Source organism: Periplaneta americana, chromosome 1, assembly GCF_040183065.1.
Source record: "Periplaneta americana isolate PAMFEO1 chromosome 1, P.americana_PAMFEO1_priV1, whole genome shotgun sequence".
In the NCBI taxonomy this organism is placed as follows: Eukaryota; Metazoa; Arthropoda; class Insecta; order Blattodea; family Blattidae; genus Periplaneta; species Periplaneta americana.
This window is the reverse complement of record NC_091117.1, coordinates 213,909,982-213,937,481: the sequence shown is the minus strand read 5'-3', so window position 1 is coordinate 213,937,481 and position 27,500 is coordinate 213,909,982. Positions and strand designations below refer to the sequence as shown.

At 34.7% G+C, this 27,500-nt stretch overlaps 1 protein-coding gene across 1 annotated transcript in view; it reads right to left on the bottom strand.

Moving 5' to 3' along the window:
* The window catches only part of nAChRalpha2 (nicotinic acetylcholine receptor alpha2), a 372,719-nt gene that overhangs the window by 153,482 nt on the left and 191,737 nt on the right, over positions 1-27,500 (bottom strand). Inside the window, exon 2 of the mRNA XM_069838054.1 lies at positions 1,931-1,975. Within this exon, the coding sequence (XP_069694155.1) occupies positions 1,931-1,975 (45 nt within the window). The remainder of the gene's footprint in view (positions 1-1,930; positions 1,976-27,500) is intronic.

The following is a 27,500-nucleotide window of genomic DNA, read 5'->3' as shown; positions in this document are numbered from 1 at the left end:
AGGACGGACACTGGAAAGTTTTCTTTTCTCAATCGTACTATCAGGGAATGGAATGCTTTACCTGCAGACTTACTAAGGGCTTTACCAACAACCAAAAATGCAAAAAAAAATAGGCTTAAGGACCTTACTAATAGACGGTAATTATACATAGTATTTAAAGGGTGTAAATGATATGTTGTTATTGAAGTGTTGTATCAGTGAAGAATTATGTTGTGTCAGTGAAGTGTGTTGTATCAGTGAAGAAGTATGTCGTGTCAGTGAAGTGTGCTGTGTAAGTGAAACGTGTTCCTGTCAGTGAAGCTTTATAGTTTATAGTGGCAGTGCAAAGTATTTGAACAGTGAAATGTTTTTGAAGTGTTAGTGAAATCAGGATAGAATCAATGAAATGTGTCGTAGTTCCAGTGCAGTGAGCGAGTTGACAGCGAAATGAGTGTAATGTTGAAAGGTACTTGTGCAGATATGAACATATCATACTCGTGGGTTTTAGTTCGATCTTAGTTTTAAGATGCAAATTAGAATATTTCAAATGTTATTTTAAGTGATCGTTTTATTTAATTTAGTATATTCCCTGTTGTTATTATTATTATTATTATTATTAATTATTGTTAGTATTAATTATTAGTATTATTATTAATTGTATTTTTAATTAATAAGTTTATAATTGTCATTATTGAGTGTAATTAGTTACCTCTGCCACAGGGTATATACCCATTGCAGTGTGAATAAATACATACAAATGTACTTTACTCCCACCCCTTTCACTAATGTCCTTGCTAACGTCAGTCACACAAACTTACAGCCGCTGTTGCTAGCAGCGAAATAAACAGTACAGAGTACAGTGTGTTTCAGAAATATGTTGCAATTGCTATAGAAGAAAAAGCTTATATTAATGAAGTTTATTTTCACACAAGTATGGTGTGTAGCATAACTGAATTTATCTGTGTGGACTGAGCACAAGTGAAGATTAGAGTTATCGAAAGTACGGTACCTTATAATATGGTACGGTACTCAACAGCATAATTTAAACAAGAGTTTTGTTTTACTGTTTGTAGGTATGAAGGATAATGATGGAAACTGGAATTACAATGTAACCGAATGTGAACAACAGTTTATTTTTTTCACAATTTCCTGATTATATCATTACGGAATATTTTCGTAGAAATGTCATTAATCTGGTAGATAAATTTAGAGCAATAGAGTGTACAGAAAGGAAGAAAAGTGTAAGATGGCCAACAAAGGTGACAGAAAATGCTGTAGAAGATGCTAGAGAAAGGATGCAGGGAAGTCCTTATAAGTCAGTCAAGAAGTTAGCTGTAGAAAAATTGAGGTTTCTTACGGAAGTGTTTATAAAATTCTCAGGAATAAATTAGGTTAGTAATATGCTGAATAAAGTAGACATTACATGATGTATATAACCGCCTGAAGACTTGAGTTTGTGAAAAAAAATTGTTACTATTCTACTGCTTTTTTGACAAAATACTGTAAAGTAATGACCAAACTGAAAATCGTAATACTAACTTATATTTCCCTGTAACATAAATGGATACACTACTTTTCTCTCCTCCTATAGCTAGTAAAATGATTTGTTTACATATTGCACTAGCAACTCCACTCCTGTAATGGAAGGGGGTAACAGTGTTTCCGAGTATAGCCAGGTTAATGTTAAAAATGTTAGTAAAAATAAAGTGATGTCCCTGTATATATATATATATATATATATATATATATATATATATAGTTACATATTTTTTTAACAATTTCAATGTTCTCAATATCATTATGAAATTATATCACATGAACGAAATGAACATCATACACATGGAAAAAGAATAAAAACTGGCCTGTTGCTTCTAGCCGATATTGATCAATTCAGGGCTGACACATCTTTTGAAACGACATTAAAAATTAATATAATTCAAAATGTACTTACATGTTCCAGCCAGACGTTTGTAGTGAGGATTTGATCTTTCAAGTTCTGAAAGTAAGAAATAAAAATATGTTAATGTGGAAATAAGTACATTAATTACACAAATTTAAATATCTGTCACATGAAAATTAGAAAAAAATGTTCTTAAAATGTTTCCTCACTAAAACGATAATATATTCTATGAAAATAGATACTCAGATCATCTCGGCTGTGACATATTGAACGAAACTCATCGCATCCTGCAACATCCATCGTGTGTTAAGAATTCTATCACCGTGTGGAAACTGAAATCGAGAGAACGTCTACGCCACAGGCCTTGAAACTTGCAGCTTCCCTGTGTGAGGAATAGTTACGTGCGGACTATATGGGATTGCGTTTTGTTCTTCTATCTGTTGACAAGTGACAAATGCAGAATGCGACCCTGGGAAAGACGGTGATGAGCTTCACTTCTATGAATCACAAGTAGCAAGAATAGCGGCACCACTGGCGGATTTACTAGGCCTACTACTATAATACAGAGTTGAAATTCTTGTCCGTATAAATCCTTTTCTCGAAGTACTAATGAACTAGAAACTTTTCATTTTATACAATCATCTTGATTATGTTCCTTTTAACTGTATCACTTAAAAATATACTCTTAATATATGGTGATTGTTTTCACGTGTTAATATTGAACCAAGTTTATACTCGTAAATACCTAGTTGACTAGTTTCATCTTACAGTCTGATCCGCTTGGATATGGATAATATTAATTTATAATTATAAATCTATTATGACAGTAGGAAAAATTTCTTGCTGGTTAACCTTATTAGCATTTCACTCCAATCATACTGATTTAAACTATCACTGACTACATTGTTACTTCTTTTTTTAGATATCATCCTGATAGTGCTGTATTTTCAAAATTGTCTCATAATAATCTCTTTCTATTATCTAATATTATTTGAAATATATTAACATTCTATGTATTTTAGCTTAATTCTGCTACACAGTTTATTTCAGTGTTTAATTAATACCACACGATGATAGTACCTGATTGACATGGTTACGTTTCTGTGATGTCGCATAGAGAAACGTAATCATGTCATTCAGGTACTACCACATAGTAGTAGATGAAAGAAACGCACTGTCCGATATTACCCGATGTCCGATACTACCCGACTCTCCCCTGCTTACTGTTCATTATATGTTGAGAAAGTTTTGTTGTGAACAACTCGCATTTTAGTGAATTGTTAAAATAATATTTTATTCTTCACTAGTTAATGTTTCATTTGGATTGATTTACTGAAACTTAGTGCAACCGGCCATTACACTCACAGAAGATTAGCAATCGCTATCTTTGCATAAAGATCTGTCCTTGTGTTGTTTCGTTCCTAGGAGTAATGAAGATGCTTAGTTTCTGAGAGGAGGGAACAGGTGAAAGTGAAGGAGGAAAAGTTTCTCTTCAAACTAATTAATTCGCTGTGAAGTGTACCTACTTTACTCCCCAACAGCAGCGGAGTATTGCAATGCACAACCTGGCGAATCCGTGCATTTGCTTTACTACTGGAACACATTGTTCCTCGTCATTGAAAGTGGAATTATGCATTCGAAGAAAACTCATTACAATTTACAGTTTATGTACCCCTTTTCCTGCTACTTAGTCCATAGAGGTCGCGGATTTTTAGCCGCCCAGAACAACACGAGTCATTCGCGGTTAAGCCTAGTTGTAATATTAAGACTCAGTCCCCGTTAGTTATGGTAAATTAAGCATTACACGCGCCCTGACAATATATTGTAATCACTAAGTCTTGTGGAAAGCTTACTTAATATTTGTATGAATATTTTTTGCTCTCTAATAACCCCTTTTTGGCCCAAATTTTTTTGTATCGGTTTATCATTAGACAACAAAACCAGTGCAACTGTCTGGAACTTGGAAAGTAAAGAAGCCATGATTTGACAACAGACCGAGTCGGCCTACTTCAGACAGGATGGGTCATGTGGGGAGCAGAACTAGGTCGCCGATCCAACCACCCTGCAGATTGGGTAGTGTGTGGCCGCTTTAAAAAGTCAAAATATATTATATAAGGTCAAGATGGAGAACAGATAAGATCATTAAAAATTTGAACGCTGAACGTGGGAACAAAGGGAGAATGTTATGAGAGGACAAAGTGAATTTTAAGAGACAGAGAAGCAAAATAAAAGGCGAATAATAATAATAATAATAATAATAATAATAATAATAATAATAATAATAATAATAATAATAATAATAATTTATTTTCGCTGGCAGAGGTAAGGTCGATAAGGCATTCTCTTCCACATAACTAGCAAAACGTTTATATACATACACTGTATGTATGAACGTACAACTACAAAGATCACAACAAACTGAGTTCGATAAAAGGTACGTGTACACAAAAGTTACTTATGAACTAAACAATAAAATGCTGTTGTTGCTTAGTCAACTGTCCGAAGACAGGTCTGAATCTCACAAATGACACCAACACGGCATCACTTGTAAGGAAACTAAGCCAGGAGATAATTCTGTAGGGTAGCCAGCTCCTTTCCCCCTCTATTGCATACCTTATACTATGAACTATTAATTTAAAAATAAGGAAGGGGTATAAAGTTAGGAAGAAGCATATGAAAGATACGAAGCAACGAGAACTAAAAAGAGAAAAAAGAGGTACTTAAAGAGATAGAGTTGAAAGAAAAATGAAAGAGGATTATGTAGTAAAAGAAGAGATGAGGAAAAAGGGGGACGTGAAAGAAAGAAAGAAAGAAACAAACAAACAAACAAACAAAGAGAAAGAAAGAAACAACAAGAAAGAGAAAGAAAGAAACAGAAAGAAAGAAAGACAAACAAAGAAAGAGAAAGAAAGAAAGAAAGAAAGAAAGAGAAAGAAACAGAAAGAAAGAAAGACAAACAAAGAAAGAGATAGAAAGAAAGAAAGAAAGAAAGAAAGAAAGAAAGAAAGAAAGAAAGAAAGAAAGAAAGAAAGAGAAAGAAACAGAAAGAAAGAAAGACAAACAAAGAAAGAGAAAGAAAGAAAGAGAAAGAAACAGAAAGAAAGAAAGACAAACAAAGAAAGAAAGAAAGAAAGAAAGAAAGAAAGACAAAGAAAGAAAGACAAAGAAAGAAAGAAAGAAAGAAAGAAAGAAAGAAAGAAAGAAAGAGAAAGAAACAGAAAGAAAGAAAGAAAGAAAGAAACAGAAAGAAACAGAAAGAAAGACAAACAAAGAAAGAGAAAGAAAGAGAAAGAAAGAAAGAATGAGAAAGAAACAGAAAGAAAGAAAGACAAACAAAGAAAGAGAAAGAAAGAAAGAAAGAAAGACAAACAAAGAAAGAGAAAGAAAGAAAGACAAACAAAGAAAGAAAGAGAAAGAAACAGAAAGAAAGAAAGACAAACAAAGAAAGAGAAAGAAAGAAAGACAAACAAAGAAAGAGAAAGAAAGAAAGAAAGAGCAAGAAACAGAAAGAAAGAAAGACAAACAAAGAAAGAGAAAGAAACAGAAAGAAACAGAAAGAAAGAAAGACAAACAAAGAAAGAGAAAGAAAGAAAGAAACAGAAAGAAAGAAAGACAAACAAAGAAAGAGAAAGAAAGAAAGAAAGAAAGAAAGAAACAGAAACAAAGAAAGGAACAGAAACAGAAAGAAAGAAAGACAAACAAAGAAAGAGAAAGAAAGAAAGAAAGAAAGAAAGAGAAAGAAACAGAAAGAAAGAAAGAGAAAGAAACAGAAAGAAAGAAAGACAAACAAAGAAAGAGAAAGAAAGAAAGAAAGAAAGAAAGAGAAAGAAACAGAAAGAAAGAAAGGCAAACAAAGAAAGAGAAAGAAAGAAAGAAAGACAAACAAAGAAAGAGAAAGAAAGAAAGAAAGAAAGAAAGAGAAAGAAAGAAAGAAAGAAAGAGAAAGAAACAGAAAGAAAGAAAGAAAGAGAGAAAGAGAGAGAAAGAAAGAAAGAAAGAAAGAAAGAAAGAAAGAAAGAAAGAAAAAGAAAGAAACAAAGAAAGAAAGAAAAAGAAACAAAGAAAGAGAAAGAAAGAAACAAAGAAAAAACAAAGAAAGAAAGAGAAAGAAAGAAGTATAGAAAGAAAGAAACAAAGAAAGAAAGAAAAAGAAACAAAGAAAGAGAAAGAAAGAAACAAAGAAAAAACAAAGAAAGAAAGAGAAAGAAAGCGAGAAAGAAAAAAAAGAAAGAGAAAGAAAGAAAGAAACAAAGAAAAAGAAAGAAAGAAAGAAAGAAAGAAAGTGCCAATGATAATTTATTATGTTGACAAGTAAATTACACAAATATATCGTCAATCTATTTTTATACCTAATGTAATTTTCTCCATTCGAAATCCTCTAATGTGATTACAGGCTCTCAATGTTCAATAACATAATGGATTTTAGCAATTTGGTAAATCGCTGTGGATCTTCCATTTAATCTATTGCGTTCACAATACAATTTCAACCGAAACCAATCACTCGGGAATACGCCTTTGCCCTCACATATCTCCCATTCTTTGTTTGTCCCGGCTTCCTGCTCCCTCCGGGGCTTCCAGGCTGAGAAAACCCTGATTCTCCAGTGAGGCGATATCTCAGCCACGATTCTTGTTTGTTTGTGTCCGCTCTCGTATATTGTCCACTCCAGAGACCGGCCAGGGCGTGCAGAGCCTGCGAACTGTTTGGAGAAGCTGCCATCAAGTTTCTGCTCTTGTCGGCCAGCTATAGGCTAAACCACTGTAAGCGCCATAAAAATCCACTACGGTGGATGAAGGGCAAAGATTTTTGTGCGCTGAGTAAAGCATTAAAGTGAGGTAGGAGTATGGAGGATAATAAAAAAAATTACATATACTACAACAGTGAAAATGGAGAAAAGAAATTACAAAATAGAATGCAGTTACAGGGTATTAAGTGACATTGGGACAGAATCAGACATTTTCTATATTTTTGGTTCAAATACTTTAAACATATATGGGTTTGTTCTATGTGTATATACAGGGACATCATTTTATTTTTACTTCAGTTTTTATTGTACCTGAGTTTTTTAATATACTTCACTCCCACCCCTTCTACTAATGAAGTTCAACCGTCCTCCACACAGATCCAAGACCGCCTTACGGTCATACTAAACAGTACGTTCCAAAAATATGTTCACATTTTCCAGTGACGAAAGAGCTTTCAATATCGAATCATTTTCGCACAGGTACTGTCGTCCATTTGCCTACGTCGTATTCCGGTTTCCCCACCAGCTTTTATTCGCCAGCTAGTGGCTGGGCTGTCGTCTTAGCTCTTTTGTGAGAACATTAAATTCTGTTAGGAATTGGACGTCCACGTAATATTATACAACTGTTTAAAATAACTTAAATAAAAGGGCCTCGTTAAGTAACTGTCACGTGATTTCCTCCCCTTATACGACCCTACGACATAACCATTTGGATGGACAGTAGATAGTATATCTGAATAATTTTATCTTTTCGGATCGGGCAGAAGTGAAGATTGAATTTACAGTACGTAAGGTACTCTTTTATAGAGCAGGTACAGAGTTATTTCAACATGAATTACTAGTTACGAAGGACGAAACTGGTAATTGGGATTAGGTACAATAGTCTATAGTGCGATAATATGCACATTAGAAATGAAGCCTGTATCGAAATGAACGGCCACCATTTTCAAAAATATGTTTAAATATCCATATTTATTTATTTTTCAATTTAACTTCATTCTCTAAATTGTACGCTAATGCACTGTAGTGAATATAATATACACTACATAATGAATACCTGCACATGGACAGCTCAATTCGTGAGTAAAAACACTCACTGTTACTGTATTTTGTTTAAACAAAAACCTAATGAAAATTATCAAACTCAAAAGCGCTATATTTCCTAGTTTACGTAAATGGATGAACTACTTTCCTTCCCTCCTATACTTAGTAAAGTGATTTGTTTGTATATTACGCCAGTATCATCGAACTCCAGTCGTGGAAGAGGGTAGCAAACGGCGTTGATCCAAATTTATAGCCAGGTTAATATTAAAAATGTTGGTAAAAATAAAATGATGTCCCTGTATAAACATTTGTACAAAATTCCAACAAACCTCATTAGTTCCATCAATATTAACTTTTTTCTTATTTTATCAAACAAAATCAAAATGCCCCTCGCGGGACTATAATTTAAATTCTCCTTTCAAATATCTTGTGAAGGATTTACATTCCATAATTAATAAAACTATGCATTGATTTTTTTTTAATTTGAGCACTGGTGAAGAACATAAAAGCTTTTAATTTACGACAATTTTTCTTGTTTAATTTCAGTTTTTTTTTTACTTTGAAATTCATTACACGCAGTGTTTCATCAAGAGCCAATTCCATGCGCAGTTTTGAGATATATATATAGAGTATTCATGCAAAATGCATTTGTATGATGAAAAATGTAGTTTTGAAGAAAATACAATTTATTAAAAAAATGATTTTCTCTTCTTGAGTGTTTCAGAACTCCCCAGTACCATAGCCTTTCCCTTTCTTCTTTCTCTTGGCTTTCGCCTTCCTCGTTTTTGACATCCTTGAAATCAGTATTTGCCCTCATACTCTCATACAGCCTCCTCTTGTTTGGCCTCGTTGTAATCTCTTGTGCTACTCTTGGAAGAAGCTCCTGTCTGACAATGATCTTGCGGTGTTTCATGCCACTGCATCCCATATTGTACAGTAGTGGCAAAAAAAAACCTGACCGATCCTTGTAGCCGATTTCAGAGCCTTGTTCACTCAGAGCACGATAGATTGGTAACTAAGACTTTCGTGGTTCGAATCCTGCCTGGAAAGGAAACATTTTTTATTCCTTATTCAAATTTATTCCCAATACTTTTCGATTGCAGCGATATTTTACTACTTAATTAACTTATTCTCAGAACATAAATTTTACCAGCAATCGAAAAGTATTGGGAATAAATTTGAATAAGGAACAAAAAAAGTTTCCTTCCCAGGCAGGATTCGAACCACGAAAGTCTTAGTTACCAGTCTATCGTGCTCTGGAGTGAACAAGGCTCTGAAATCAGCTACAAGGGTCGGTCCGGTTTTTTTGCCACTGCTATACTTTCAAACAGGTTGCTATGTCCAGCCTCTTTTTGAAAAAAAAAATTCTTTAGACATCTTTGCCATATTGAAGCGTGCAAACTTTCATTTTTATTTTGGGTTGATTACGGTGATATTAGTTCCTAAAAGGATCTAAAGATGGCAGAGGAGGCATGCTTTGAACCATCTACAGCGAAAACTCAGGGAAATATGAACACAAGAGTAGAAGAATAAAGACATTACTTACAATTGAGGAAAAGTGGGCGTTGCACATTTTAAACCTCTTCAAGCGGCATTTTAAAAATGACCACCAGACCTTTAAAAATCGCGGATGAAAGCTAAATATAGAACAAAAACGTAGAAAAATATGTAGTCATCATTTACGGAAAAAAAAACAAAAACTGAAATTGGAAAGATTTTGAGAATACAGGGTGAGTCAGGAGAAAAGGTACATGGTTTGAGGGGTGATAATATTAGTGATTCTGAACAAAAAAGCTTATATGAACATACGTCCTGTTCTTAACGGTTTAGGAGAAAATTAATGAAAACAATGAGGAACGGGAAAAGTGCAGGTGATGGTAAATTAAAACATTGTTACATTATGTTCTGTTTAATTGTGTACTTTCCTTTATAGAACATGATCAAAAAAAGTCCACCGTCAACTTCAATGCACTTTGCAGCTCTTGTATACAGCTGCTGTGTTTCTGATCTGAGCTGATTCGGACATTCGTTTACTTGAGCAAAAGCATGTAAAATGCGAGCGAGACGTTCCTCCCTTGTTTCCACTTTTCAGTTTGTAGACTTCGCTCTTAAGGCAACCCTACACACAGTAATCCAATAGAGTAAGGTCGGGTGACCTCGGTGGCCAAAAATGGCTCCATCGCGACCGATCCAACGCCCAGGATACGTTTAATTGATTCTACTACAACCTAATGTCGTTTTGGGTATGTCTGCATATGAGTGATGATGAAGGACATGAGACTGACCTCCGTGATCTTCAAACAGCTGTATGTCAGGTACTGTTACGAACACGGCAAACGTTCATATAAACTTTTTTGTTCAGAATCAACAATATTATCATCTTCACTCCATGTGTCTTTCCTTCTGATTCACCCTGTAGAGGTTACCCAGACTGGAATTAAGCAATGAATGAGTCAGTTATCTGGAAGAACGGATTTACAGACTTCCACATTTGAAAATACATTGCAATCACTTATCAAGCTTAAATTTATTTAAAAAGTATTATTTCCAAAACAAAATGTCCATCTTCTCCTCGTTTGCCAACATTTCACCTACATTTGCATTAATGAATTTTTTTTTCAAAACTTCAAATTCTAAATCAAAAAAAGATCCCGTTTAGACAGACGAAAAATAACTTTGTATAAAATAAGATAAGGTAGCATGTAAATACCAATCATTCCGGCTCTGTATTCGACTTGCTGAATGTAAGAGCCTGTAACTTTCAGATCATTCCTATAAAGAAGCAGGGATCTTTACTGTTCTCTATATCCCGCATCTAACCTTAACAATATTGGAAAATGTTTAAAATGTATTCAAATCATACCCATTATACAAATCACGTGGAACTAATATGAAACTTTGTTACGTTTTTTTTATTTATTTTAGTAGGTTATTTTACGACGCTTTATCAACAGCTTTGGTTATTTAGCGTCTGAATGAGATGAAGGTGATAATGCCGGTGAAATGAGTCCGGGGTCCAACACCGAAAGTCACCCAGCATTTGCTCATATTGGGTTGAGGGAAAACCCCAAAAAACTTCAACCAGGTAACTTGTCCCAACCGGGAATCGAACCCGGGCCACCTGGTTTCGCGGCTAGACGTGCTAACCGTTACTCCACAGGCATGGACCTGTGTTACGTATCAAAGCGAACAAAAATACGTGCAATTCAACATCAATTAACAAAAATTACTGCTTACAAGAGCGAATTACGTTCGAATCAGTTACGACCAATTCATAAATAATTTATATGTAATTAAATGCAATTTTGCCAGGACCTGTACATAATTAAGCACAAACCAGAACTATGTATAACAGGGTTATGTACAGTCCTGGTTCTACTGTACAGAGGTATCTATATATGTGTCCATAAATGTGGGGGCGTATTCCTGACACCAAAACATAACAAAAAGTTCATATCAACATGGGTCCGCAAACCCTTCGTTAGGGAGTTATGGGTTTGTTGGTAATGGTACAGGTGATACATATGTAAACGTTTTTTCACAAGGTAAGTTCCTCCCAGGGTACCTTTCTGCATAAATTTGACGTCCTGCTACCAATCTATTTGGCTTCTCGTTTTCAAAATTTATCCGCATATCATCAGCTAAGTACAAGATCTCATCATAACAATTTACTCATTATACCCTACCACAAGACATCTTTATATTCTTCATCCTATACAGTTTCAGTTGCTAGAAATTGGAACTCGCTTCCGAGTGATATAAGGGGTTGTTGGGCAATAACTTCATTTAGGTCAAAATTGCATAAATTCTTACTTAACAGATGAATTGCTGATTAATATTTGTTACTTATAATGAAACTAACATCTGTCCATTCTTATTATTATTATTATTATTATTATTATTATTATTATTATCATTAATTTTTCTAAATAGATTTACAAAATCTCTAATGGCAATTACATTAATATTCTCATTATAGAAATAGAATATATATATATATATATATATATATATATATATATATATATATATATATTCTCCCTGTAACATAGTCCTAGTAAGCTTATATTAAATTAATTTTCATCATTTTACTAGCTATCTCAAATATTAAATTAATTATAATTCATTGAATTAAATTAGCTCATAAATTAAGTTACTACTTTACCTTATAGCTTTATCCAAATTTAAATAAATGTGTAGTGAAGAATATTCCTGGAGAACCTTTTAAGTGTAGTGTAAATATTTGTAATTTAAATTTATGTATTGTATTGATTAAGGCTGGTTGAGTGGAAGAGAAGGCCTTATGGCCTTAACTCTGCCAGCGAAAATAAAACATTATTATTATTATTATTATTATTATTATTATTATTATTATTATTATTATTATTATTATTATTATTATTATTATTATTATTATTATTATTATTATATTTCCATCTGCTAGGCCATAAATGTGTATCCGTCATTTCTTTCACTGAATAAATCTTGTGATGTGATTAATGTTACTGTGAAAAACACAAAACAGACAAAAGGCAATCAGACAAAACAAAACACACCAACCAACTGTAATGAAGAAAGTGTGGAAAAATGCAAATTTGAGGTGAATTTCCTAATCAGGGGCCACTACAGGGAAATTCCTTTCATAACACCCTAACGAAGGGTTTCCGGACCCATGTTCATATGAACTTTTTGTTACGTTTTGGGGTCAGGAATACGCCCCCACATTTATGGACACATATAGAGATACAGCCTGTATAGAGCACAATAAAAAAAAATTCGATGTCAAAAAATAAAAACGAGTATTTTGCAGTTTCGTCCTTTTGTACTACGCTTTATCCCGTTAATTGTGGGTTTTAGTTCGAACTTAGGGTTAAGATACAAGTTAGATTTACTTTAAAAGTTATTTTAAGTAATGTGCTTCATTTAATTTAGGATGCTCCCTGTTGTTATTATTATTATTATTATTATTATTATTATTATTATTATTATTATCATTATTAATTTATTATTAATTGTATTTTTTTATTAATTGTGTTTATTATTGTCATTATTGAGTGTAATTAGTTACCACTGCCACCGGGTATATACCCATTTGCAGTGTGAATAAATACATACATACATACATTACCGCAGAGGTCTCCAAAAAGCGTATCGTCATTCGTGCTCTCGATGCTGCCCGCCGAACACAGTGTGCTATAAGGATATAGAAGGGGCAGAGACTCGTACCTCAACAGATGGGAGCGATCAGTGGAGGATCGCGGCAACGGTCTGCTTATGTTTACAAATAATAACATCAAAGGAATAAGAAATATAATAAGTTTGTATATTATTTTGACATACTATGAAGCTGGAGCCCTGTCTGTTGCTATTGACACAAGCCATTGCAAATTCAACCTCTTCTGTTCTATGGTGCCTTTCAGTGCCTGGAAAAGATCTTCTCCAGTTGTATTTTGTAATTACATCTAGAAGACATTCAGACACAGTAAAATGTTCATTAACTCCTCGGATGAAAATGGCTAGGTGAGCTTTGTCATTTCTATCTGTGCTTTCGTAAAATGCGAGTAAGCTACAAACTGGTTAATTGTGGTTTCGACTTCAGATTCAATTACATTTACAATCTTGAAATTCCTTCTCTGAACTGTAATTGGAAACGATTTAATTTTCTTAAACTTTGACTTTGTTCTGGACACAGTATTTTAGTAAAGTGCTGTATGCACGATTTTATAAATGATGCTTCTGTAAAGGGATTCATTGATGTTCCAATATTCCAAGCTAGAACATAGCTAACAGGAAGCTTTTTCTGTTTAAGACTGAGGACACGTGTGTGATTTGTTTTTGTATTTTCTTCTTTTATATTTATCAAAATATTTGTGGGCCTACGCATTTCACACAAACGTATTGTAATATACTGATTATTATGTATAACCAAGATTTATATAGATAGCCCCAAAATAAATTATTTTCACATGTCCAACATGTCTATAATTGTATGATATTCTTTGTGAAGAGTCTAATATTGTTGTCGCATACTGAATTTTAACACACGCTTAAGAATTTTCGAACAAATTAAACGTTTCATTTTCTCCCCACTAACACAAAAAATGTCTCTTCCTATTCATCCTTGAATGTACTACGTCCATGATTAGAAGACATTGTGAAACAGTGGAACACTCCGACCAACACAATGATAATGGCAGTCCGCCACTGCTCTTCGTTTGCGCATAAACATTGAGTACAGTACAGGTGGGGATGGGTGAGGCGGAGCGCGCTCATTACGTACTGGCTTCGGTTCCGTTCAGGGGCTTATTCGCGAGTACGCTTTTGGTGACGTCTGCATTACCGTATAGCAAAGCAACGCAATAAAAATCGATGATCACAAAATCTTACCCACTTCTCGTACGATATGGTGCCGAGTCTGTCAAAATTGAGAACTTTCGAGCTTTCTAATAAGTAGGGAACGGAATTTGGAGCAGTAAAAGCTAGTATTGGCATCTACACAGTCATTTGTTTACAATCCTTTATACCAAGTCCTCCCCTCCATGACATACTCGCAGCTCTCTGCACGTCAACAACAGGTGAACGGGACAGTTGTCGCATAAGAACTTCAACATGCAGGTTTGCAGTTCAGAGTATGAAGTGCGGGTACAATGCCGAAAGTGAAACCAACTAACAATACAAAACTGAAAGACTAGCCTATATTTGTAAAAGCTCCAGATCGAGTATCAAAATTCAGGAAACAATTCCCTAAATTGTCGCTCCCCCCATTTCCAGTTCTTAAGAGCTGGGGGTCATGGTTAGAAGCTTGCAATTATTACGCACATCACCTCCAATCTGTGAAGAAAGTGGTCCAGTCTTTCAATCCCGATGACGCGGCTGCGATTAAAATACGCCAGGAACTGCTAAAGGATAGAACAATCGAGAAAGAAGTCGTGGATATTAAGTAATTTTTTTTTATATTTACCGGATGCCATTATTCGATTAGAAAAGTCAGGAGTAGAACTAATTGAGCAAATAAATATTATGAGGACTATTGTAAATAAACTGAGTGCAGTAGAAGGTGAAGTAGGGATCCGTGTTGGTGAAAAAATGAACAGGGTTTGATTAAAAATGATGGATACGATATTCTTAGTCGGATTTCAGATGTACTAACAAAGACGTGTCCCAATGACGTCATTCAACATGATACTTACAATTTATTACAACAAGGCACAGTAGGAATAATTGTTTCAGCAACAAAACATAGCATTAATTGAAAATGCCATTTCGTTTGGTTCTATATTTTGTTCAACTTTTAATGATACTACATTAGGCTATGTTGTAAACATTGTAGTATAGTGCATATATTGTAAATTCTGTAGTATACGTTGTATACATATTATCATATTTCATAATATTGTAAATAAAGGTTTTAATTTAACACGCTCCTGACAGAAAAAACATACATATTCAGAGGCGAGTTCCATACAGAAGACAACTGTCTATCAGCCATCAATGTTTCCACTGATACGCGAGGACGCAGAGATTGATATTTAATTATGTATATTTGTAATGTTGTTTATTGGCGTCTTGTGCGTTGCCAAGAAAAACACATGGAGTTCAAAATGAAATGCAGATTATGTACATCATGTAGGCCACTATATATCATTAAACTATAACATTTGTTTATTCTGCAATACGTTTACAGCACGTTGCGTGTAAGTTTGTATGAAGTGGACTGTACTCGTCCATGCTCCGTGACGCAGCTCGCTTGACAGTCACTGAGCTACAAATATCTATACGACGTTTCACCATTCTTTATAATACTCCAAATCCCTTTCCCTGCTAATAAGTAACAGAAGCAAGAGAAAATGACACCTTTGGAAGAGTTTCTCTTTGCATATTTTCTTCAAAACTGGAACGAAAATGCAAATGATGTTCAACATAGCCCCATGATAAGGACGCTACACGACTGACATGCTGAAGACGTGAATCGAGACACAACACAGAACGCAGAAGTTTCGACAGCAGTAAGGGAAGTTTGAGAGTCGTGGGGAGAGCACTACACGGCAACAACTTCCCCCGTTTACCCTTCGCCTCGATATTTGCCTTGTTGCAATGCTGAATTTAAAATACCGTCGCATCTGTGGTTCAGATGCTGCGCTCAGCACAGTGGTGAGTAACTTCGGTTACATTTCATCTTGTTTTGTTTGTGCTAACTTGCAGTCAATCCCTTGCTCTGCTGTTAACATCATGTCTAAATTTAAACTGCCAAAAGCATTCATAGTACAGGGACATCATTTTATTTTTACTTCAATTTTTATTGTACCTGAGTTTTTTAATGTACTTCACTCCCACCCCTTCTACTAATGAAGTTCAACCGTCCTCCACACAGATCCAAGACCGCATATACACTCATAGTAGCCTTACGGTCATAGTAAACAGTACGTTCCAAAAATATGTTCGCGTTTTCCAGTGACGAAAGAGCTTTAAATATTGAATCATTTTCGCACAGGTACTGTCGTCTGTTTGCCCACGTCGTATCCCGGTTTCCCTCACCAGCTTTTATTCGCCAGCGAGTGGCTGGGCTGTCTTAGCTCTTTTCTGAGAACATTAATTTCTGTTAGGAATTGCACGTCTACGTAATATTATACAACTGTTTAAAATAACTTAAATAAAAGTGTCTCATTAAGTAATTAACTGTCACGTGATGTCCTCCCTTTCTATGACCCTACGACATAACCACTTGGACGGACAGTAGATATCATGTCTGAGTAATTTTATCCTTTCGGATCGGGCAGAAGTGAAGATTGAATTTACAGTACGTAAGGTACTCTTTTATAGAGTAGGTACAGAATTATTTCAACATTACTTACTAGTACGAAGGACGAACCTGGTAATTGGAATTAGGTACAATAGTCCATAGTGCGATAATTTGCACAAAAGAACTGAAGCCTGTATCGAAATGAACGGCCACCATTTTAAAAAATCTGTTTAAATATCCATATTTTGATTATTTTTCAATTTAACTTCATTCTCTATATTGTACGCTAATGTGCTGTAGACAGTATAATATACACTGCATAATGAATACGTCCACATGGACAGCTCAGTTCGTGAGTAAAAACACTCATTGTTAAAAGTGTACTGTATTTTTGTTAAACAAAAACATAATGAAAATGATCAAACTAAAAAGCGCGATATTTCCTAGTTTACGTAAATGGATGAACTACTTTTCTTCCCTCCTATACCTAGAAAAGTGATTTGTTTGTATATTACGCCAATATCATCGAACTCCAGTCGTGGAAGGGGGTAGCAAACGGCGTTGATCCAGAGGTATAGCCAAGTTAATATTAAAAATGCTAGTAAAAATAAAATGATGTCCCTGTACTACAAATGGACACAAAACAGCATTAGCTCAAAAATTGTTCTCTATGTGGGTCATACGCTATTAATCTGACGGAGTTTCTTCAGATTCAGTAACTCAGTGTAAATCCAATGAAATTTGGGGAAAATTAACATATCGATTAATAAAAATAAAACTTTTTCTTCAACAATTCATTTACATCTGTTGTCAACGGACAGATCTGGACCCCACAAGTGAAACCAATAAGGCATCACTCATGAGGCAACTAGGCCAGGAGATAATGAGGTAGGGTGGCCAGTTTCTTTCCCCCCCCCTCCATTGCATACAACGCTGACTAATTATACAGGCTGTTTCCGAGGTGGTGCTACAAACTTTCAGGGATGATGGCGAAGGGCACATGTATCAATTTGAGATGAGGAACCCTGGTCCGGAAATGACCGAGTCGAAAGTTACAAGCAAAAATAGTTGTGTGGAAATGAAATAATTTTATTTCCCTGTACACCTTATTTATGTGTATTTATCTGTACATCTCACACATACTGTATTCGTTTGATGTTGTTTACGTTGTCTACTTACAGTATTCCGTTCAGTGCGCTGTCGGAGGGATGGGGACAGGAAACTACACTAAAGCAATGCAGATAGCGTAATGTGTAACGGACATGGTCGGTCCTGATATGCACGTCTGTAGACAGCAGTGTATGTGTACAAGTTGCAGTGTCCAGTCGATCAATCCTAGTGAAATGGAAGAGTACACGAGAGCGGAATAAGCAGACCTGATTTTCGAATACGGATGAGCCAATGAGAACAGTAGACAAGCTCACAGATTGTATCGGGCAAAGTACCCACGTAGGAGATATCCGGCTCTTCCACGACTGTTCCAAAGGTTATAGGAAGGAGGGCACATGGTGTCAAATTACAATTCCATTTCCACACAACTATTTTTGCTTATAACTTTCGACTCAGTCATTTCCGGACCATGGTTTCTTATCTGAAATTGAGACATGTGCCCTTCGCCATCATCCCTGACAGTTTGTAACATCACCTCGGACACCCTGTATATTACACTAATCAGATTTCAGTTGTACAAAAAAAATTGTTCTTCCTCTGACAGATAACGTCACGTGAGATGTGTTGCCTGATAACAGATATTGGTCAAATAGAATTATTTTTCATAAATGGCTTTTCCATTAAGATCGTGAGGGTTAAGTATTTATATTTGTATATTTCAATAGATTCTAAAATGTTTAATATTTTTCTTTTCTTATTTATGTGCAAGATTTTCATATCGGAGTTTATATCTGTAAAAAAAATAAATTATGGTTTATTTAACGACGCTCGGAACTGCAGAATTATATTAGCGTCGCCGGTGTGCCGAATTTTATCCCGTGGAGTTCTTTTACATGCCAGTAAATCTACTGACATGTGCCTCCAACATTTAAATGCCAACGACTTTGGCAGAGATCGAACCCGCAATCTCGAGCACAGAAAGCTAGCACTATACCGACTACGCTACCGAGGCCGACTATACCTATAAAATGGTGTTGATTATTATATAAATATGTGATCACTAACATTTCCCATGATATATATTATTTTAATGTACCGAAGTACATATGATATTTCCATGCAGATATTCTGCGTCATCATACGATGAAAGAGTAATGGAACGGAGAAAAATTCTCTCCGGTGCCGGGATTTGAACCCGGGTTTTCAGCTCTACGTGCTGATGCTTTATCCATTAAGCCACACCGGATATTTTTCTCCGTTCCATTACTCTTTCATCGTATGATAACGCAGAATATCTGCATGGAAATATCATTTGTACTTCGGTACATTAAAATAATGTATATGATATGCGTAAATCACTTCGTGATTTAAGACGGCGCTTATTCCGTCGGATCCCGGCCAACTAGTCACTCATTACGAGTGCACCTCAGCACATGTGTTCATAGACATCTATGACGTAGTGCAGAGGGCGGCCACTAGAGGGAACCCAAGAGTTGGAACTTAATCAGAGACAATTCTGTCCGACACCGGGGTGGTATCCGGTGTGGCTTAGTGGATAAAGCATCAGCACGTAGAGCTGAAAACCTGGGTTCAAATCCCGGCGCCGGAGAGAATTTTTCTCCGTTCCATTACTCTTCCATCGTATTTCCCATGATGTTCGTCGTTCAGCTTTATGTATTCCGAGTGTGCATTAAATTTACATTTATGTGTTTATTATTAATTCAATCATTCATGCAAACATTCGTTTATGAACACAACAGGCAAAGCCCAATTACAATGTTAATGTCTTACAATTTTACGAATCATGTTTCTAGTAATCTATATTAATAACAAATCTGTAGCCGAAATTTTTCGGTAATTTTCGATTTTCCAAAAATAATTGGTCCTAACATATATAATTAACCACCCTGAAACCGAAAATCGCTTTTTTGACATTTTTGTTTGTATGTCTGTCTCTGTCTGTATGTTTATTACCTTTTCACGCGATAATGAATGAACGTATTTCGATGAAAATTGGAATATAAATTATGTTCGCTATAACTTAGATTTTAGGCTATATGGCATTCAAAATACATTATTTAAAAGGGGGGTTATAAGGGGGCCTGAATTAAATAAATCGAAATATCCCGCTTATTATTGATTTTTTCTGAAAAAGTTACATAACAAAAGGTTCTTTAAAAATAATTTGCGATAAGTGTTATTCCTTGAAAAATTTTGATAGGACTGATATCTAATGAGATAAATGAGTTTTAAAATTAAAATAACTGCCATCTAAGGCCGTGTAATGAATTAAAAAACAAATGACTTCGTCTATAAGGGGCCTTGGACAGAAACAATCGAAAGCCATGAAAGATAGCCTACAGAGAATGTTTCTGTGTTTGTATGAAGTAATATCGGAAGCTAAATTAACCGATTTGTATAATTAATTATTATTTCACCATTGGAAAGTATAGTTTCTCTAGATGGACATAAAGCTATAATGTTTTTACAGTAACTTCTGATATAATATAATATAATATAATATAATATAATATAATATAATATAATATATCATATTAGGGTCTACATAATACAATTTAAGTTATTTGAAGGGTTCAGAACCATAGTGGGCCAAGCGCCATTTACTGAATACGTAGAAAACAAGGGTTAAAATTAAGTTATTACCATAATTCAATGGAAACCTATAACAAGTAAAATAAAATATACACATTAAATCTAAATGTGTCAATCTTCATTAAACTATGGTTGCATGTAATAAAAATTAATAAATATGTTAAAGGAATTGTCATTGCACCAATGAGTGGCCTCTGGACCAAAATGATCGCATTTTAATTATTTGGATTCAATTTAAATTAAGTAACATAATAAACGATTTATCCTGCTATTAAACACGAATGTTCCCTGGATCAAATGTCCTATTTTAATTATGTAATTACTTTATATTTATTTCTAACGGGTGCAGCGGAGCGCACGGGTACGGCTAGTATATAATAAAAATACTCCTTCGTATAAATGGGATGTAAACCATGAAATAGAGTATGATCTGCTGCTTGGAGACAGCCTTCTGTTTACCTCCTGATGCCATGAAATATTCTTCATTTAAGCAGAGAAACATCTTTCCTAAACAACATTAATTACACAGAAAGGCTCATTGTTTCTGCTAATGATATCTAAACAAGAAAGCCGCTTGTAAGTTGAATGTAACAATAGATTTGAAACAAGTGCATGCAGCTTCTGTTCTTTGCTGTCCGTTTCGTTTAATGTGCTCGTTTTGTTCCTTTTATATGCTTATAGAATCTTCCTTCATTAAAGAGAGATTAAATTAGCGTTTCCAAAATATATTAATCATATTTAGTTTTCCTTCTTGAAACCGAAGGTTACATAGCCTGTCAAGGAATGATCTAGTTTCTTATTTGTGGAGCTTGTTTCCAAAACGAACCAAAACCAGCTCTACAAACTTTACAGAGCAAAAATACTTACTCAAGCTATAATATATCAATATTTCATTTTGGGTTTATCTGCACATCTTTGAAGATTTTTATAGCAAATTTTAAGCTATTCCATATTTTATTCCAAGGTTACTGGGAATTTAATTTTGGATTTGGTACGTTTTGGCATAAGAATTCTAAATGGTATATATATATATATATATATATATATATATATATATATATATATATATATATATATACAGTTCACTTAATGACTAAATAACTTACAATAGTAATATATGTTGTGACATTTAGTATTAATTACAATGTTGTTTCACATATAAGACAACATTTAGAATTGGCATCTTGTCTCAGCAGCAACAAATACAAAACTTATCACACATCATAGCGAACGCCAATAACATTAATAAAGGTGCATATGATACCAACGTTATTTACTTTCACGAAAGTGAAATTTTCTACAATTCATACCCCTTACTTTCTTACTTATTTACTTATGGCTTTTAAGGACCCCGGAGGCCCTCACATAAGCCCGCCATCGGTCCTTATCCTGAGCAAGATTAATTCAGTCTCTGCAATCATATCCCACTTCCTTCAAATCCATTTTAATATTACCCTCCCATCTATGTCTCGGCGTCCCCAAAGTTCTTTTTCTCTCCAGCCTCCCCAACTAACATTCCATATGTATTTCTGGATTCACCCATACGTGCTACATTACCTGACCATCTCAAACGTCTGGATTTAATGTTCCTAATTATATCAGGTGAAGAATACAGCTCTAAGTTGTGTAACTTTCTCCATTCTCTTGTAACTTCATCGCTCTTAGCCCCAAATATTTTCCTAAGCACATTATTCTCAAATACCCTTAACCTCTGTTTCTCCCTCAAAGTGAGAGTCCAAGTTTCACAACCATACACAACAACCGGTAATATAACTGTTTTATAAATTATAACATTCAGCTTTTATGACAGCAGACTGGATGATAAAAGCTTCTCAGCCGAATAATAGCAGGTATTTCCAATATTTATTCTCCGTTTAATTTCTTCTCGAATGTCATTTATATTTGTTATTTTTGCTCCAAGATATTTGAATTTTTCCACCTCTTCAAACGATAAATTTCCAATTTTTATATTTCTATTTCGTACAATATTCTGGTCACGAGACATAATCACATACTTTGTCTTTTCGGATTTACTTCCAAATCTACCTCTTTACTTGCTTCAAGTAAAATTCCCATGTTTTCCCTAATCGTTTGTGGATTTTCTCCTAACATATTCACTATCACGTCATCCGCATAAACAAGCAGCTGATGTAACCCGTTCATATCCAAACCCTCTCTGTTATCCTGCACTTTTCTAATAGCATAAGTTACTCTAGAGCAGCGTTTCTCAAACGTTTTTGAAGTGGGGACCTCTTTTTAAAGTCAGAACAGTTCCGCGGACTACCTTACTCTTGTTCCCTTCGAAAGCAAATTTATAATTTTCGTAGCATATTTTAATACCAGTATACTTATATTTTAAAATTGAATTAGGATTCGATACTTTGGTCGTCTGTTATGAATTCGGGTGGTCCCTGGATGGGTTACAGGTGCGGCGCCAGATGTACAGGGAAAAGATGGCGAGAAACACCACGTGTATAGTGCTTTAAATCCCTCTTTTGTTGCTGAGAGTAGAGTGGGAAGTCGGTAGATGGGTAGGTAATAAATTTCATAAAATGTCAGTACTGGGATAAAATGTGAAATTCGATTGCCATGTATCATTTCCAAACTCTGAGATTTTAAGCTACAGTGTGGTACGCAATTCGTTTGAATTTTATTTTTTCTTCTGTCTTTTTTGAAGGATCACAAGGGCAGACCTCAAGGACCACAGATGGTCCGCAGACCATAGTTTGAGAAACTCTGCTCTAGAGCAAAGTTAAAAAGTAAAGGTGATTGTACACTTCCTTGCTTTAGTGAATTAGAAAAGCATCAGACGGAAACTGACCTAGTTGTGTGTGTGTGTGTGTGTGTGCGTGCGTATACCAGAACATTAAATTATTGCCATCTTTAATATATTACCAACGTTATGAAATGACTATCAAGCTATTCAACTCTTTAATGAATTAAGGATGGGAATATGACAAATGTAACTTTTCGTTCTGCAAAGGAATTTTACAATATTGCATTTGTTCGGATCAAATTTCTGCACATTTAAAGAACAAAAGTAAAATTCTTTCAATAATTTATTATCATAATACTCTGCTCTCTTTAATTGACTGAGCACATTGGCAACTACATCAATCGCTTTTCCAAAACACGCTATGAAATGTTTAATACAGGGTGTATCTAAATTGGTGTCAAATATTTCGGGGACATGTTCCTAACACCAAAATATTACAAAACGTTCATATGAACATTGGTCTCAAAATAATTTATTTCAGAGTTACAAGACAAAATTTAATGTTACAAAAATTGCTCGGAGTGACTTCCTCCTGCTTCGAAGTGTCCCCTAAACCTGCGTTACATGCTCTGGTGTACTCTGTTGAAAATTCCTGGAGTGTTTCGTATTTCGTGGAACCCAGTTTGGATACGCTCTCAGAATATCAACATTAAGTACAGGAGTCGCATAAACCAGGGACTTTAATGTCCCCAGACGAAGAAATCCATTGGATTCAAATCAGGCGATCGAGCAGGCCATGCAATGAATCCCCTTCGACCAATACATCTTTGGGGAAATCGATCATTAAAAAAATTACGAACTATCAGACTGAAATGAGCTGGAGCAGCATCGTGTTAAAACACATTAGTTGGATGACGTCCAGAAGTACATCATCAATTAAATGATGCAAATCATTTCGTTCTGTTCACACACAGAATACATTTTCTTCTGATTTCTTCTCTCTACAAAATACAAACAAACAAAAAACCATCAAACAATCAGCGGTCAATGAAGGGACAAATCCTTTAATAACTCCCAAACGAATGGTTTTCAGACCCATGTTGTTATTAACTTTTTTAATTGTTTTGATGTTAGGAACACGTCCCCGAAATATTTGACACCAATTTAGATACGCCCTGTATAAAACCATTTTTATCATAAAAATGAAGCGAAAACGAGCAAAACTGTATTAAGCTTTTTTGTTTGAAATGCCTCAAAGAATAACTCCCTGAAATTCAAGACATTGCTTACAGTTCACCCTGTATAAATCATATGTCTGAAGATGCTGACGGCTTCAGATGTTTACAAGATCACTTGCAATTAAAATATCATTAGCATTTTAAAATTAAACGCCATAATTGTAACTTGATCTTGCTTTCGACAACAGAGCAGAAAGTAAAAGCTGTAATTCAGTGACCGTCCATCTATGGCCACAAATCAATACTCTCCCACACTAACGACAGAAATGATTCGGTCAGCCAGGCCCACCACGACAAGCAGACTTGCATATGTTATCATGTTGTGACGCCGTTAATGCATCCAGTTGACTGAATTATTTAAGTCTCCTCTGCTTCTGTGAGGGGCTACCTCGAGCCATTAAATTTAGTACACACTCCATAGTGAATGGATATTCCCCAGACACAATAAATTGTAACTAGGAACTGACGAATATTTCTGACAAAATATTTTGTTTCTGGAACAGAACATGTTGTCTTCAATTGAAGTCCGCGCATGAAAACTTTTGAGTCAGGACAGGCACACAGTGTAAATATTTTCTCAGCAATTATTCCGTTGTCGAAAAGATAATATCTTCAGCCAAAGTGATCATATTAGAATACTTGCCGTACCCGTGCGCTCTGCTGCACCTGTTAGAAATAAATATAAAATAATTACATAATTAAAATAGGACGTTTGATCCAGGGAACATTCGTGTTTGATAGAAGGAAAATCGTTTGATATGTTACTTAATTTAAATTGTATTTAAATAATTAAAATGCGGTCATTTTGGTCCAGAGAGCAATCATTTCTTCCAATGACAATTCCTTTAACATGTTTCTTAATTGTTATTACATGCAACCATAGTTTAATGAAGATTGACATATCATTTAGTTTTAATGTGTATATTTTATACAGGGACATCATTTTATTTTTACTTGCATTTTTATTGTACCGGCATTTCTGAATGTACTTCACTCCCAACCCTTCACTAATGTCCTTGCTCCCGTCAGACACACAAACTTACGGCCGCTGTTGCATTCGAAGTCTTCAAGCAGTGAAGTAAACACTGCAGTCTATAGTGTGTTTCAGAAATATGATTGCGTTTTCTATAGAAGAAAGAACCTATATTAATAATATCGTACTAAAAAATTTTATTCAAGAAACGATAAATTCAATTTCAGAGAATATGCTTCAAAATGTTTTTAATAATATGCATAAAAGAATTGAAGCCTGCATTGTAATGAACGGCAACCATTTTCAGCAACTTGTTTAAAAATTCAGATTAGCTTATTTTGAATTGAGGTGGCTAGAAGCAAAGGAATGCTAGTGACATTTGTAATAACATGAGTTAAGTACATCTAGTGTAAGATAAAGTATCTAAAATTTTAGTGGCAAAGGGATATTTTAATCGCATCGCACATTAAAATTTAAATAAAAATTTCACCGATTTTACGAAAGCTTAAATATTTTAACCCCATTTTCTCAAAAGTAACTTAAGTGCACTTACTGCCCTTTACTTATGACCCCTTCAATTTAAGTGCACTCTCTATATTGTATGTTAACATCAATAATTAATATGCTAAATAAAGTGGACATTATATAACGAACATAGCAGCCTGAAAAGTTGAGTTTAAAAAAAAATGCTACTACTCTACTGTATTTTGATAAATTCCGTAAAAGTGATGATCAAACTGAAAATCGTAATATCGTATTTCCCTACAACATAAATTGATACACTACTTTTCTCTCCTCCTATAGCTGCAGTGGCGTATACTGGTTAAATGGTTTGGGCTACCGCTGACCCTATTATTACACAAAATATATCTAACAATTACTTTAATTTTAATTACTATGGTAAAACTAATAATACAAAATTATTACATTATGTTATATTATAAACTTTTTCTTTTGTAATTTCCTTGGGCTACCACCGGTAGTCCGCAAAATACGCCCCTGAATTAGCTAGTAAAATGATTTGTTTACATATTGCACTAGTAACATCAAACTCCTGTAATGGAAGGGGGCAACAGTGTTTCCGAGTATAGCCAGGTTAATGTTAAAAATGTTGGTAAAAATAAAGTGATGTCCCTGTATTACTTGCTATATGTTACAGAAGTTACTGTAATAACATTGTAGAATTATGTCCATCTAGAGAAATCACACTTTCCAATGGTGAAATAATAATTAAACAATTAATTAGCTTCCGATATTACTTCATACAAACACAGAAACATTCTCTTAGGCTATGTTTAATACCTTTCGATTGTTGTTGTCCAAGGCCCCTTATGGACAAAGTAATTTGTTATTGTAATTTTAAAACTCATTTATCTCATTAAATATCAGTCCTATCAACATTTTGTATAGAATAAAACTTATCGAAAATTATTTTTAAAGAAACGTTTGTTATGTAATATTTTTCATGAAAATCAATAATAAGCGAGATATTTCGATTTATTTAATTCAGGCCCCCTTATAACCCCCCTTTTAAATAATGTATTTTGAATGCCATATAGCCTAAAATCTAAGTTACAACGAACTTAATTTATATTCCAATTTTCATATAAATCGGTTCAGCCATTATCGCGTGAAAAGGTAACAAACATACAGACAGACAGACAGACATACAAACAAAATTTTCAAAAAAGCAATTTTCGGCTTCAGGATGGTTAATTATACATGATAACACCAATTATTTTTGGAAAATCGAAAATTACCAGAACAATTTCGGCTACAGATTTACTATTAGTATAGATTTTCAGTTAGATCAAATAGGACTGGAAATATTTTCTGATCAACTATTCCGTTGCCGAAATATATGTCTTCATATACAGGGTGTTTCCGAGATGGTGTTAAAACTTGCTGATGGCGAAGGACACATGTATCAATTTGAGATAAGGAACCATTGTCCGGAAATGACTGAGGCGAAAGTTATAAGCAAAATTATTTGTGTGGAGATGGAATTGTAATTTGGCACCACGTCCCTCCTTATCTTAACCTTTGGAACAGTCATGGAAAAATGGTATGGGCCGGATGTCTCCAACGTGGGTACTTGTCCGATACAATCTGTGAGGTTGTCTACTGTTCCCATTGACTCATCCGTATTCCAAAATCAGGTCTGCTTATTCCGCTCTCGTGTACTCCTCCATTTCACTAGGACTGATCGACTGGACACTGCAACTTGTACACATACACTGCTGTCTACAGACGTGCATATCAGGACCGACCATGTCCGTTACACATTACGCTATCTGCATTGCTTTAGTGTAGTTTCCTGTCCCCATCCCTCAGACAGCGCACTGAATGGACAACCATAAACAACGTCAGATGAATATTTTTATTGGGTTATTTTACGATGCCGTATCAACATCTAGGTTATTTACCGTCTGAATGAAATGAAAG